Genomic DNA, 16,800 nt, shown 5'->3' with positions numbered 1-16,800 from the left:
CGGAGCAATATGGCCTTAGTTGCTAATGCTCCTAAAAACCAAATAACAACAACAACTTAACTGAAGCAATTGATATAGATATTAACTCCATTATTCTTAAGATTTTTAATTATTTCAGTGTCTACACTGTATGTGTTGAAAACCTAAAAACATTTTGTGAATTTACAGAGGTTACCTATAAAAAAACTTCTGTATCATTGCAGAACACGCTGGCTTTCTCTATTACCTGCAATTGAAAGGATTATTAGTATTTATCCAGCCCTAAGGTCTTTCTTTTTGTCTCAAGAAATCCCCCCGAGATTTCAAAACTTATCTTTGAAGATGAGTTTAGTAAAACTTCTCTTGTTCACTGCCAAACTATAATGTCAGTCTTCAATTCACATAAAATGAGCACTGAAAGGAATGACAATTCTTTGATAGAAGTTATTGAAGCTCTTGCTTCCATAAGGGATATTCTTTCAGAAAGAAGTAAATGTCAGTTAATTTCCCTCAGAGTGATGGAAATGTTGGAGAAGAGGCAAGAAGAAGGATATGCAGAGAAATGTGGAGTTTTCAGAAGAAATATCCATAATTTATATTCATCACATGCTGAATACTTGGACTTGTGGTTGAAACCACTGGAAGAAGTTTCTTCATTCAGGTGGATGTCTTTAAGAGAGCCACCTGAATGGGATAGTATGGTTTCAACAATTAGGTACCTTCATACAAAAGGAGTGTGTGTGGATGATGTGAAGTGCTTTGATCAGTTTTGTAATGTAAAAAAAATTCGTAACTGATGTTTCTGTTCCTTGTAATGTAAGATGGGCTAATTATTTTAGCCATTGTATGAATGAAGAGTTTTTCACAGAGCTGTTAATAATTGCTCAATTTTTCTTTTCCATACCACCACAATGCATTTATTGAAAGACTTTTTCAATGATGGAGATGCAGTGGTCTAAGGATAGAAATTCGTTTACTGTGGATTCAATTAAGGGATAATGCTTACAAAATTCAATTTCAGTGACATGCTGTGTAAAAATTTCCATTCATATTTATCCAAAAACACAAATTTACAGAGGAAAATATAAAAGAAATGTAGAGAACAGCAAATAAATTACGCTGAGAAAAAAAAAAAAAGTATTTTTTTTCATTCATATCATAATTAAATTTTTTGTGTATCATTTTTTTATGAATTAAGCAATCCACATAAGAATGGTAAAGTGTGAATTCTGTTAATTTAAGGGATTTGAGCTATTCAATAATTAAAACATTTAACATGTTATTACTTTGCCAGTGACTATGTTATTAGCCTATTATCATAATAAACAGTTATTAAAGGCTTAGGCATTTTTGAAAAGAATGTAAGAGAATGTAAGCTGTGTTTTGGTAAAATAGGGAGAGGCATCCTCAAAAGTCTGGATTTTTCTGCCCAAATGTCCTCATTTTTAAGATTAGAGAGATGGCAGCCCTATCCATGTGCAACAGTATCAAAAGATTTCGTAAAATCCAAGAATATGATATCATAATTTTTTTTTTTTTGCATCCAGTTTCTTTGTGACCATATCATAGTATCCAATCAAATTGGTCACATATGACTTCCCCTTAACAAACCCATGCTGTGTCTGAACTATAACTGCAGTCTTGTCTGGATGAGCCTGCATTGTTTCCTTTCCCCATGTAGTGATCTCAATGTTTGTAATTTGCAGATGACAGAAAAATGATCACTGCCAAGGGGGTCATTTATTAATGTCCACTCTAAGCTTCAGAGTGGAATAGAGTGTTACAGGCGAGTGGATAGGAAGGTAGGCAGAGAGAGAGAGAGAGATCGATAACAGAGGTGGATCCTGTTAGGAAATGCATTTGAATATGTGATCTGGTGTATAATGTTAGGCTTTGCTGATCCAGTAAATTTTCTGTGATCTGTTTGTTGTTTGGTTTTTAGAAGCATTAGCAACTTGTGGGGTTAAGGCCATATTGCTTCGGGAATATGCGGTGGTCATTCCCTGACCTTTCCACATCCTCCGTATTTGGTGGTGATGGGCTCGAACCCCAGTCTAATCAAGAAGCATGTGCTACGCACTGCTGCTCCTTCCCACCTGGCTATGGAGGCACCTCTATGATCTGTCCATATGGGCAGGACCACATAATAGATGGTGATTGAAGTCACCCATTAAACAGAAAGGAGCAGGTATTGTGCTATAAGTTCTTCTAGATCTTTGGTAGAGCATGGATGATTTGGCAAAAGGTAATATTAACAATAGTAAAAGAAAATCCAAGAATAATATGGACAGTAACTGCTTTAAATAAGGTTTGAAGAAGATATATGGTATTCTTGAACTTATTAGAACTGTCATGCCTTTAACTTCCTCCATCCATGCCATGGATGGAAAAGTTAAATTTCTGTCTTTTTGATACAATGTATAATTTTTAATCTTTGGAGTAACTTGTGGGGTTAAATTACTCTCTTAAAAGTAGATTGCTACTGGATAATACTGGGAGCTTAAATCATAGAGATCATTGATACTGCATAAACCTTTGCAGTTCCATTGAAGGATATACTGCATTATTATTTGTTTTTGCTAGAGGAAGATGGGTGTCTGTTTTTATGAGATGTTTGCTTGTGCCAATTATTTTTAACTTTCTTTTTTTTTTAGAAAAAAAGAGCATCCAGAATCCTGATCTTCTCCTTCAATGTTTGAAGCAACAGAACATCTCATCTCCATATCATCTTCTGCATGGAGATCAAGTACTGTTTCATCTTGGTCAATTTTAATTGTATCATTAGTATCCATATTGTATCGACTGAACAGCATCTGGCTCTTGTGGTTTCTTTGCTATTTGGTTATGTGAAGTGATTTTTGGTGGAACTATGATTAGAGTGTGATTTTTTGGTCTGTTACAAGTGGCTTTGCAAATGAGGGATGGATCAAAAGCACAGATCTTTCCCTCTGTGTTGCTACAGACCAGTAATTCCAAGTGTTAGATGCATATCTACACCCTGGCATAATTAATATTGCTTGTTTTCTCACTTCTTGGTAGGTTACTTTATTCTCAATCTCATATTTTTGAATTTTTTTCCCTAATTTCCAGAGATCACATACTTTCTCAGAAAGCAGGATGCTCACCCTTACAATCAGGATATTGTGGAGATGTCGCAGTACATTCAGTTTGTGCATGAGTTTTAAATTTTCAGTTTGCACAAATAGTATTGCCCAGCAGTTGTCTGGGAGTGTCCAAACTTCTGACATTTGTAAAGGCTTTAGGGATGTACAGTTAGTCACGGAAATTTAAGTCTCCTGCTTTAACTGAGTCAGCAAAATGAAGTAAAGGTCAAAATGATGTTGTGTGTTGGAATTACATTGCAATTTTTTTGGATTGTTATCCATTTTGCTTATATCACATTCTGATCTTGTAACTTGGACTATTTCCTCTTCTGAACAGTTTAAACGGGTCCGATTCACTTAACTCCCTTGGAGAAGTTTGACATGGCATGTGGAGAAATTAGAACTGGGATTCCACTTAACAATGCAAGCTTCAGGAAATATTCTGAATGTTTAGGTCGGGTCGTCTCTATCAGCAGATCACCTGACTGGAGCCTTTTGACCATTTTTGGTGATCTGCTGCATTCTCCAGACATCTCTGTATGACGAATGGAGAAAGTTTTCCCACTGGCTCAGTTGGCAAAGAGTGCATTATCAAGAAGGCCAGTGGTTCCCGTTTGTTCAGGTTGGGTTTAAGTCTCTTTGGAAAAGAAATATCATGGTTAGTTTAATGGCTGTATCTAAATTGGGAGTTCTTCAGCTCTAGTGGTGGATATTCACTTGTACCCATGTTTTCTCCTTTAGCCCTGGAGGTTGGTTTTACTGTACAAGCTTCTAGCCTCACCAAGTGGAGGCAGGACTGATGCCAACCAATGACGAAACAGCTGGGAAAGGTTAGTTGTGTTTGTTTTTAGTAAAGAAAAAGAATAGAAAGGTAACTTTCTCTTCTGGGCATTAGTGTACTGCTTGTAGAACTAGTAGCTGCTGATTATAACAACTAGATATTAAAGAAAAAACTAATATATATCTTTTAAACAGAAAGCACTTTACAAATTGCTTGAATTTGTTTGATCACCGAGTTGTCTAGCACCTGTTAGTCTGTATTTCAAAACAGCCATTGGAAAAACTTTTTAAAACTTTTTTTTTTTTTTTTTTTGTCTTTGGTCAGTTTGCACATTTACTGAATGACATTTGTAATTCATCACAAAGTGTACACATCACAGACATGAAGCTGCTAGCTTCCATTAACAAATAATATACAGCTACTCAAACTGTAAGGGAACAGCCTTAAGGGCATAATTAAGCCAATCATACCTTTAAGGCATATAAGCCAATAAGTAGTGATATCATAGTATAGCTGATATTTTGTTGGGAATCTGGGACCCTTTATTTGTGTGCTGCAACAACTGACTATGGGGATTACCCAGAATTTACTCAAGAAGCTTCAATGTACTAAAGTGTTTTATTTTGCAGCTTTAACATTTTAGACCTCTTTTACTTTTAATTGGTATATTTAAAATTTTATTTTATAACAAATTACTCAGTCATTTATCATGATATTGTACTGTTTACAATTATTATGGATGTACAAGTACACCTATCAGGTGTACTTGCACTGGAGTATTTCTATTTCAAACTTCCACCAAAATTATAGTTCAATCTGCTCAGGACTCTGCCCACTGAAACAAAAGGTCTAGTGATAAGCATTACAGAACACTGCCAGAACGTGGGGGAGTGGGGGGGGGTTAAGTATTTTAATTTACCATCTTGAACAAGATGCCACATTGTGACACCACTCAATATAAGCACCACGTCTAGAACTTGTGCTTACAGTCTAATACAAATAAAACCCGACAGCATTTTGTGGCGGGTTTGATTCAAATTATTCACCAAATCCACCAAAAGGTACCTGAACACACAAAATTTCACACTAATATCACTGCCATTCATCCAATAGTACATCAGTCTCTCTTTGACTACTTTGGCACACACTGGTAGATTTTCCACCAACAATTGATAGACTGCAGAGGGTATAGGCCTCCATTCCTCCTTCAGAACAATTACTAGTTACACTATCTATGTGGGATGTGCTGGTCTGGCTCCTCGCCTAGCATTCACAAATTCATCTCATTTGTGTTCTGTAGAGTTTGAATTGGGATTCTGTATCAGTTATTCCAACTTTTGGAATTTACATCCATGTCTATAAACTATTTCCAACAGCACTAGTGGTATGGCATGGGGCATTATCCTGCTGAAAGAAACACGAGTCTGTACCAAAGAATGGCAGCATTGTAGGGAGCATAGAATTGTACAAAATGTTGCTGAATATGGCTGGTGCTGTTTGACATATATTCCATTGTTCTCCCATTAAAACTGACACTGTGGAGTTCCATGCAGTCTATTCATATAGATCTCAACCACTGCTTAGGTTAGGTTAATGATTTTTTAAAGCATTAGCAGCATAGGCTATTATGCACAAAGACAAGTTAAAGAGAGTTAAAAATAAATTCTGATAATCGCTGAACGAAGTTACCTCATCAGAAGTTCGACCATCACTCATCTGGCAGAGCTGGGACCTGTGGGGTGCCAGATTAGTGAGTTTGCCAGATCACCGGTGTGGTTATTTTAGCACATACAGTTTATCCAACAGCTAACCACCTCCTACCATTAACACGTTGACTGCCAAGCTAGTTTAAGAAAAAATTCCCCAGGGGCCAAAAATATTTAGCAAATAATTTGATTAGTAATTCTAAAATAAATATTGTAATGTCAGTGTTGTCGTTTTTCCGCTTAAGATACAAAAAAAAAGAGACTTTTTTATGTCGCATATATGTGGCCGACATGGCCCATTAGGTTACTTTATTTCTTGAGAGGCTGTGTTGACCACATACGTGTGACGCTGTTATGGCATACACAAGTTGTTTGTTATTAGTTTATTGCATGCATCGCAAGCACTGTAATAAAACTAACTGCGATAAGATAAACTCTCAAACGTCGCAATAAGTTTCTCAGTATTGTTAGAGATTTTGTGAAAACAAGTTCATTAGCTTGCTGTATTATCCATCATATTGTGTTTTGTGTTTTTCCACAAGTTTGTACAATTATGTTGTAAAAATTATCTAAAATGAAATGGCTAAAAGAAAATTACTAAAATAAGAGGAACTGAGAGAAATTGCTGGAATTTACAATTAAGCAGTTAAACTTCTCATATTTATAATGGAAATTGCACTACCCTTTCATCATTATCATATGTTCCCATTATAAGAATCAATTTTGAATGCCTTTGTGATATTTTTCTAAAGCATGTTTCTGAAGGTCAAGGCCAAAAAACAATAAAAACAATTTTCACTTTCCAGTTTAGTGGGCTTTTCTGTTAGTGCAATCTATTATAAATGGGTAGTAAACTTGATCTTATTGCATTTGCAATAATCCTGATAACTGGAATTATGTAGGTTATTACATTACGGTATTATGGTGAAATGTGTTCTCCTTCATTGAAACCTTCAGTCATATAAAAAACAAATTTTCAGAAACTTCTCTTCATTCCTATTTACGTATTACAATGATTAAAGGAAAGCAACCAGCAGAAAGTGCAAGTGGTGGTAGTGCCAGGAAACTAAACAAAATTGATTTAGAAATGAAGATGAAAATGATTAAGAAGTACGAAGCAGAACAAAGTTTGTCAATAATTGCAAGGGAATTAGGTCTCGCTGCTTCAACAGTGAATACTATTTTAAAGGGTATTGTGCATATAAAAGAACATGTCAAAGGATCAAAGCACTTAAGAGTGATCACAAAAAACAGCATTCAGGTGCTATATCGAAGATGGAACAGCTATTAATAATATGGATGGAAAATCAGATTCAGAAGCAAATGCCCCTGAGTCCAATGGCCATTCAAACAAAAGCAAGAAATATTTATGAAGATATTAAGGATAAGTATGGCAAACCCCAAGCTAAGTTCATGGCATGCAATGGATGGTTTAATAGGTTAAAGCATTGCGCTGGTTTCCAAAACAGTAAAGTAAGCGGTGAAGCTGCCAGTGCCGATTCTAAAGCTGCAGAAAAATTTTGTATAATGTGTTGGAAAAAATTATGGATGAAGGCGGCTATTCAACTCAGCAAATTTTTAACGTTGATGAGACTGCTCTGTATTGGAAAAAAATTCCAGATCAAACATACATTGCCAAAGAGGAAAAGACAATGCCAGGTTTCAAGGCTTCAAAAGGAATTATATAGGGCCACGGTCTTGCTTGGGGCTAATGCAGCGGGAGATTACAGATTAATACCGCTGCTTGTGTACCATTCTGGAAATTCTCGTGCATTTAAGGGCATCAATAAAGCCACCCTACCCGTGCATTTTCGATCAAACCAGAGAGCATGGATAACAATATCTCTCTTTGAGGATTGGTTTAAATACTACTTCATTCCCGAGGTTGAAAAATATTGTAAAAACAACGGCGTTCCTTTCAAGATATTGCTTCTATTAGATAATTAATGCTCCTGGACATCCTATGCATATAGATGATTTCAACTCAAATGTGAGAGTCATATTTCTACCACCAAACACTACTTCACTCATCCAACCTATGGATCAGGGTGTTATTTCGAATTTAAAACCGTATGGTTTGTTCAGGCATTGTCTGCAGTAGATAGTGAGAAAAATTTTACGTTAATAGACTTTTGGAAATCTTACAATATTTACATTTACTACACCATCTTAAACATTAATAAGGCCTGGAAGGAAATTACTAAAAGCTGTTTAAACTGCACATGGAAGACAATATGCCCATGGCACATAAAAGTTTCGAAGGGATTGTAAAGGCTGCAGATCTACTTCAGTTGGAGGTTGTTACCAAAGACGTGGAGGAGTTAAATAGAGGAAAAAGAGAAGGAATTATCTAACGAAGAACGATAGTGAAATTATAGTAGTCTTATAATACCGTGACAAACTGACTAAAAAAATTGAATGGCAAATGCCTAAAAAACGGTACTCACCTTATACACGGTGAGTACCGTTTTTTAGGCATTTGCCATTCAATTTTCTAATGAAGAACTTATTGACTTGCAGGCAGCAATAGTGAAAGAAGAAAATACTGATGAACTCAAAATGAACCAAATGAGGAACCAAGATGCTTCATCACCAGAGAAATGGCAATGGCATTTTGTGAATTTGCACCGGCAAAGGCGAGGTTTGAGAAGATGGATCCTGACAGCATACGATTCTTCAAAGTTAACAGAGGGGTGAATAATATGCTTGCTCGCTACAAAGAAATCTACAATGAAAAGAAAAAAGCCACCATCCAGTCATCCATTAATATGTTCTTTTATAAGGTTGAGCAGCAGACCACTTCTAAATCTCCATAGCCCTCTACCTCCGCAGTGGTGTACTTATCAGCTGAAGATGTTGATTCTGGCAACGATGCTTGAGAGGTAAAACTTACTGATGTTATGCCTGTCTCCTCTCTCTTTTTTTTTGCAATTTTATAATTTTTTAAATTGCACGCTTTTGTAATTTTTCCTGGGCATGAGATAAAAAATTGAATAAATACAATAAATAATTCTATTCATACATTCATTGAACTTTTTTTTTTTTTGATTCAATCAATTCAGTGAACACAGTTGGGAGTGCTGCACAAGCATGGGGGAAATTCCAATGACGGAAATCTGACTTACAAAGAAGTCCGCGGAACGCAACCCTTATGTTCATCGAGGAGTGGCTGTAATGTGTTTTTCACTGCATTGTGGGTTGCAGAAATGTTCGAAATGCATTCGTTAGATCGGATTTATATCTCTGTGAATGAAATCCAATAAATAAAAAGGCCACCTGATAAACCTAATTGCCATAAATATCTTCCCAAAGGGTAAAATGCATAATTAATGGAAATATGAGAAATCGTAAAAATGTCAATCATGACAACCAAACATACATTTTATTGCATGCATTTAAGTGTACAAACTGAAATGATAAGTTAACATAATAATATTATGTACTGTAAATCAGAAAAATAAGTTCTCAATATTTTGCAGCCTTGCAGTGATCTGGCATAGAGTTAATCAACTTCTGGCAGTTGCCCAATTTTGTGGTACCACCTTTACAATGCTCTCCTGCAGCTGAATCTTACTTGTTGGCTTCTGATAAATTTTAGACAACATTATGTACCAGCAATTTTCAATAGGGTTCAAATCTGTACTGTTGCCGGGCCAGACCAACACTGTAATGCCAGCATTTCTGAGGTATGACTGCACCTTAAGGGAGAAAAACAAGGGAAAATATTGGTGTAAGTATGTTTTCAGCCTTGTGAGATAAGAAGAAAAACTCATCAGTAAATCTAAATAGCATAAAACTTACCAATTTTCTTGTGTGGCAAGGTACTGAATCGTGTAAAAAAATGTGGTGATCCCTAATAACGGGTTTCAGGCACTCCTCCAAGATAGCAGTGTAGGTTTCTGCATTCACCATTCCGTTAATAAACTTAATTTGCCCACCCCTTTGCTTGGTATGCATCCCCAAACCATTTGACCGGCGGGAAACTTTACAGTTGGTGTTATGCAGTCAGGATGGTATGCCCCTGATTTTTATCTTCTGACATATCGCTTCCCACCCGAGCCATGCAGGTTGAATTTCGATCCATCAGAAAAGATGACAGTGTCACATTGCCATTTTGTCCACGAAACATGCATTTTAGTCCAAGCAAGTCGCTTCTTCCTCATTTGTTGGGTCAACAAAGGTTCTTCTTTGCCAATAGGCATGCAGACCACATTGTGAAAGCCATTTTTGGATAGTTCGTGCACTTGTTTCAACACCAGAGGCCATCTCAAAGTCCAGTTTTAGATGAGGAGCACTAGCATGGCAATTACGAAGGCATAGCCATTTCAAATATCGATCTTGGGGAGGAGTAGTCACTCTCTTATGGCTGATCCAGGTCTTCTCTTCACATCACCGGATTCACGCTTTAATTTTAACACCCAGGATACTGTTCACTGGTGGCAACTGATTTTATCAGCGATAGCATGCATAGAAAGCACTTTCTGGGACAGGGCAACAGCTACACTTTTTTCCTTGGTGTCAACTGAACATATGGAACCATGCTTACAACTCCACAAAACAAGATACTAATGAGCGTGTACACCCTTCCAAGCCATATTTATAGAAATGGCTGATGCAATACCTTGCAATTACTGTCTGATGCAATAGAAGCATTATCTTATACAATACCTTTGCTTTGCAACAAACAAAATGACTGTAATCAAACAATATCTTATATGTGAGTAAATTCTAAGTGGGAAGCATTCGAGGAATTAATTGTGGATGCTACTAAAAGTTTCATATCTATTAAGAAATATTGTTCAATGTTTAGGCCTAAATGGTTATCTAATGAACTAATGGGACTTGTAACAGGGAAGAAAAATGCATGGGATGCATATAAATTATCAAGCGACTCAGAAGCCTATGGCAGGTATAAGCTAGTCTGTAATCAGATCACAAAGGAGGTTAGGCAGGCGAAGGAAGATTACGAGAAATCCTTGGCAAAAGATGCTAAGAAAAACAGCAAGATTTCTTTACTTATATAAACTCTAAAAGGAAGGGGATGAATCTGATTGGTCCACTTGACATCGATGGTTGACTGTTCATGATCCTGCTCAGATAGCAAACAAATTGAATGAGTACTTTGCATGTACATTCACACATGACGAATTATTAAGGCTTGAAAATGGCAGAAGGTTATCAAATTGTAGCAGGATACTTAATGATTTTGTAATAACTGAGAGCAAAGTGGAGGAGAAATTGTTGAAGTTAAACATAAGAAAAGCACCTGGTGTGGATGGGATCTATCTAGTTATATTAAAGGAGGTGGCAAAGCAACTAAGCAAACCCTTAGCCATAATTATGAGAGCATCCTTGGACTCAGGGGAGGTCCCCACAGACTGGAGATGTGCAAATGTATCCCCAACTCACAAAGGGGGATCGAAAGGTGACACAAGTAATTACAGACCAGTTGATTTAACTTCTGTTCCAGGTAAAATAATGGAGTCACTGGTTAAAGATGCATCGCAGGATCATCTAGACAAGACTGTAGCAATAATTCAAACACAGCATGGGTTTGTTAAGGGAAAGTCTTGTCTGACAAATTTGATAGGATATTATGATGTGGTTACAAAGGAACTGGATGCAAAAAATAATTTTGATATCATATATTTGGATTTCAGGAAAGCTTTTGACACTGTTGTGCATAAAAGACTATTGTACAAATTGGAGCAGAATGGTATTAAGGGTAAGTTGCTACAATGGATAAAAGGATGGTTAAGTGGGACAAGACAGAGGGTGGTAATCAATGGGTGCTGCTCTTCGTGGACTAATGTTATTAGTGGAGTCCCACAGGGTTCAGTGTTGGGTCCACTGTCATTTTGTATATTTATCAATGATATTGATGAAGGTACATCAGGCTTGTGTCGAAGTTTGCAGATGATACAAAGGTTGGCAGGGTTGTTAATGACAGTAATGGCAGTGTGCTTCTGCAACAGGATCTAGATAATTTGGGCAGATGGGCTAAGAAGTGGCAACTGAAGTTTAACCTTGACAAATGCAAAGTACTGCATATGGGTAGAAGTAACCCCAGAGAAACATACCAACTGTGTGGTACTGCACTTAAGGTGGTAGAAAATGAAAGACCTAGGAGTAATTGTGCAGTCAGATATGAAGTTTTCTGAGCAATGCAGACAGGCTGCCAGGGCAGGTCATGGGGCTTTGTCAATGATATATAGGAATTTTGCTAGCAGGGAAAAGGAGGTGATTATCCCTCTGTATAAGGCAATGGTCAGGCCACGCCTTGAGTACTACGTACAGGTCTGGAGGCCTCATTTTAGGAAGGATGTAGATTTACTTGAGCGTGTACAGAGAAGGGCAACAAGATTGGTGAGGGGAATGAAGGGATCCTCTTACCAAGAGAGGCTTAAGTTCTGCAAATTGCAGTGGCTGGAGACTAGGCACCTGCGCAGTGGTCTGATTGAGGTATATAAGGCCTTGAATGGGTTGAGCACGCTGAGTTCTGATGGGATCCTTCCACTTGTTCAGATTACGAACCTAAGGGGGCATAAATTCAAATTAAGAAAAGACAGATGTAGATTAGATGTGCGGAAATTTGCCTTTAGCCAGCAGGTGGTTAATTGCTGGAACAAACTTCCATCTGTCGTTGTGAAAGTTGATAGGTTGAATAAATTTAAGGAGGAACTGGACAGGCATTTGGGGGGAATGGTGTGATTTTTTTTTTTTTTTTTTTGGCTGATGTTGCATAAGCTCATACACTTGCTTTCTTGCATCACATGCCACTACTACTACTACTACGTTTCACTACAAATGTTACTTTTTTAAAATGATGCAGTTTTTTTCCGCCACTGTATATATAAAAAATCCAGAAGATATATGCTATTTACCTAAAAAAATCCAGAGCGTATACGCCGATACCCACATATACCTGCCACTACAGTCCTGTATATATAGAGTAAAATGCTTCTGTCTTCAACAAATTCGTAGCAGAGACCTGGGAAAACAAATTCAAGCTGGAAGCAAAAGGACAACAACATCTGAATAGATGGACAGTATGGAGTTTAAAGTAGATTTCAGACAATATCTTCAGCTATTTGATATCCATTCAATTTTTTTCCCACTGGTTGATCCTGTTTACTGTTATTCACATGTTCACAAATGTTATTCATTTATATTCAGACTTTCTGACTGAAGATAAATTAAGAGGTATCTGCATACCTATATACATATTACATATCAACTGATGGAGGGATTTAAACAAATCATCTGTTAAGAGCAAAGAGCATTTCCGTTTATATTTAGTTTTATTATAGAACTACAGGTAATCCTCATATAACATGGGGTTGCATTCCAAAAGCTAACAAAAATATACTATTTCATTAACAAAATGTTAACAAAACTAACAAAAATACACCATTCTAGATTTCGTGTATTTTCTGCTCTCTTTAAAAATTCAGTAATCTGGGTTTATTTGCTTTTGCTTGATAAACCTTTGTGAATTTCATCATATGCAACAAAGCATTTTTGAAGCTATCTTTTGGACTTTGGGCTCCTTTCATTCAAGAATTCAAGAATATAAATTACTGGAATAAGTTGCCTACATGGGTGGTAGAGGCCGAGAGTTTGGGGAAATTCAAAGGTCATCTGGATAATACCTTCGGGTCAGGGAAGTACATAGGATGATGGGTTTAGTTTCCTTTTCTTTTATTATTTTTTTTTATCTGGTGCAGAATAAGCCATAGGCTTTATTGCACCATGCGGGCATTACTAACACTAATCTGCATTCAAAAAATAAGGTTCTAATTGTTCGGCTTATTTTATGCCTTCCTGTATGCTTTTTAGTGTAAAATTTGGAATTTTACAATTTTCCTCTGTGCTATCATCCTCTCAATTGATTTGGTTTTACCTCCGATGCTATTTCCACCAAATGCTTCGCCAACCTCTTTTTATACCAGTAATTCTTGAATACCTTCAGTAATCATATCTTTTTTTAATTTTTTTAGGAGCATCAGAGAATAAGGCCATATTGCTCTGCGTATATTGTATATAAATTGTGTGTCCTGAGATCGATTTTCTGTTTTGCTGGATGAAAAACCCGAGTTTCCGGGAGAAAAAACATGCTGCCCAAGCCCAACTAACTCAGCCACATTGTACAAAGACCCAAAAAATTCCTCCCATCATCAAAGGGATTCGAACTCAGGTCTTTTCCACCCAGTGTCAGGAGGAGGGCGATTCTGTCAACTGTTGAAGTGACAGAATGAAGGCTTCAGTAGTCATATCATCAAAACCTTCCCGTCCTACCGAGCAAGTTCTACTATCGCACTGATTCCATTTTCTGCTGGTGCAATCATATTTCCTGAATGAACTGACTCTGGCCATACATTTTTCCACACTAATTTAACATTGACGGTTTTTCTTATTTCAGTGATAAAGCTATGATTCTGATACAATCCACAATTGAGAAATGTTTCCATGTCTCCATTACTTCAATAGATTCGGAATCAATTTTTTTCCAAAATCCATTATAACGGTTTTCTGATGTAATGAGTTTTAATGGTGGATATAATGCTTGATCCAATGGCTGAATGAAAGAAGTTTTATTAACCCAGTACAACTGTAACTTCAATGTTTGGATGACTTAAATCTTTTGGATGTCCTGGTGTGTTATCTAATAGTAAAAAAAACTTTGAAATCTAGATTTTTCCACAACCTCGACAAGCACAAGTTCAGTAGCACAGAGCATAACACAGAAGTTTTCCAACAAAATAAAAATACAGGGATTTCTCAATAATTTTTTTTGACTAGCGAGTCAACAGCAGGGATTCAAAAAGAGTAGAAATATTGAAAAATTACATCCACATAATAGCAGGGTTTTCCCCATACAAAAGCTCAAAAATACCCTGTTATGCAAGATTTACCGAAATTCTCTAACCATGTTATATAAGTACCGTGTTGTGCGAGGATTGCAGCAATTTATCAATCATGTTAGAGCGAAACCTTGTTATAGAAGTACTGTGTTATACAGGGGTTGCCTATACACCAATGCTACCTGTACTCCTGGGGAGAGAGGGAGGGATAGTAGAGTAATGGATGTACCTGATTAAAAATAAAATTTATCACACAAAAAAAGTATTTCTCAATATCATACTCTTGCAAGTTGAACATTTTGGATTTCTGGTTGTTCCTATTTTTTCCTATAAGTTTTTACGAGTTTGTTATAAATAAGAGTAATTATATTTCTATATTTCAGGATTCCAATAATTCTACCGATTCACCCATACACACATCAGCTATATGGTCACAGAATTGGGGGGGGGGGGAGTGCCAGAATACTTAGAGAAATAGAAGTATTTTTATCCAGCAAGTAGAACAAAAACAGGTTATGCATTTTTCAAGAAACACTGCTACACATTATAATACTGGCAAGTTTTTATTACAATTTTATTTATATTACTTTATATTATTTTTTTTAGCCTTCAAGGAAGTTTTTCAAAATAATGACAAGCTAATTTTTGAATAAAAATTTTAAAAAATTCTAAAATTGTATATTAGTAAGAAGGATATAAAAGAAAAATGTGATTTTCATTCTTAAATCTACTATTCAGATGTATGTTTGAATTTTTAATGCAAATTCCTTACCGTTCACGAAGAAACTCCCAATCAGGGTCAAGCGGGAGCTCATATTCTGAAACGGTGGTTAGTTCTGATGATAATCGTCCTCGAGGACAGTCAATCTTCACTAAAGGTGCCACTGAATTGGTAGAATTATTGGAATCCTGAAGTATAAAAATATAATTACTCTTATTTATAACAAACTGGTAAAAACTTATATGAAAATATAGGAACAACCAGAAGTCCAAAATGTTCAAATTGCCCATTTCACAGTGATGTGAACCTTGTTCTCCAAATGGTGCTGTTACATGACAAACTGATGAATTCAATTATATTAAAGTTAAATACTTAATTTAAAACTTTCAAACTATCTTATTTGTAAAAGTTTCCTCCCCCCACTCAATTTCTTTAGGAAGGTCTAACAACTTCTCAATTCTGGATCTTGAATGATTTAAGTCAATTTTAGTTCATGACTAACTATTTCTCTCTAACACAGATAAGTTATATTGTGACTTCTAACACCGAGAGGGGGAAAAAAAAAAAAAAAAAAATGCTGCCTGCTGATAACCATTGGATTGTGCATTGTCTTGCTGGACTCTTCCAGCTGGACAATGCATCTCCCCAGAGCCGTGGTGACTAGAACATGGTTCAAAGAGCATTCTGCAGATTTTACCACCATGGAATGGCCTCCCCATTCACCGGACATGAACCCTCTGGAGCATCTTTGGGATGCTGTGGAAAGCTCCATTCAAGCTGTCGATCCTCTACCCACGAATGTGATGGAATTATTGACAGCAGTGCAGCAAGAATGGATGGAAATACTCATGGAAGGATTTCGTGAACTACTGGACTCAATGCCTTGCGACTGACTACCCTTATCCAGGCAAAAGGTGGGTCTAACTGTTACTAGGTAGGTATTCCATGATTTCTGTCCGCTCAATGCAAGCTAGTCTGAAATCAAGTTGCAACAGAGGTTAGGCAAGATGAGGCACATTATGAGATATCATTAGCAAAGGATGCAAAGAAAAACAGCAGAGACTTCTTTATTTATGTAAACTCTAGAAAGAATGGAATGAATCAGATTGGTCTGCTTGATATTGATTGTTCAACTTTTTGATGATCCTGCTCAGGTAGCTGGCAAACTGAAAAAGTATTTTGCATCTACATTCACATATGAGAAATTCTGTAGGGAAGGAGAGGCCAGAAGCTTATTAAACTCTAAAAGGGTGTCAAATGATTTTGTAATAACTGAGAGCAAAGTGGAGCAGAAATTGTTGAAGTTAAACATAAGCAAAGCACCTGGAGTGGATAGGATCTATCCAGTTACATTGAAGGAGGCAGCAAGGGAAACAAGCAAACCCTTTGCCACAATTATGAGAGCATACTTGGTCTCAGGGGAGGTCCCCTCGGACTGGAGATGTTCAAATGTATCTCCAATTCACAAAGAGGGATCGAAGGGTGACACAAATAATTACTGACCTGGTTTAACTTCTGTTCGGGAAAAAAAATGGAGTCGCTGGTTACAGAAGAATTGCAGGAGCATTTAGACAAGACTGCAGTAATAATTCAGATGCAGCATGGATTTCTTGAGGGAAGTCTTATCTGGAAACTTAATTGGATG

General features: G+C 36.7%; 1 protein-coding gene across 4 annotated transcripts in view; it reads right to left on the bottom strand.

The window, feature by feature from the left end:
• LOC150085645 (fibroblast growth factor receptor 3-like) overlaps positions 1-16,800 on the bottom strand; it is a 509,974-nt gene that overhangs the window by 169,729 nt on the left and 323,445 nt on the right. For all 4 annotated transcript variants that reach the window (XM_090374150.1, XM_090374153.1, XM_090374152.1 and 1 more), the window contains one exon: positions 15,207-15,343. In XM_090374150.1, coding sequence (XP_090230276.1) covers positions 15,207-15,343 — 137 coding nt within the window. The remainder of the gene's footprint in view (positions 1-15,206; positions 15,344-16,800) is intronic.

This window comes from Mastigoproctus giganteus, chromosome 5, assembly GCF_048544385.1.
Source record: "Mastigoproctus giganteus isolate SK-2022 chromosome 5, ASM4854438v1, whole genome shotgun sequence".
In the NCBI taxonomy this organism is placed as follows: Eukaryota; Metazoa; Arthropoda; class Arachnida; order Uropygi; family Thelyphonidae; genus Mastigoproctus; species Mastigoproctus giganteus.
This window is presented reverse-complemented; position numbering and strand designations above follow the sequence as displayed.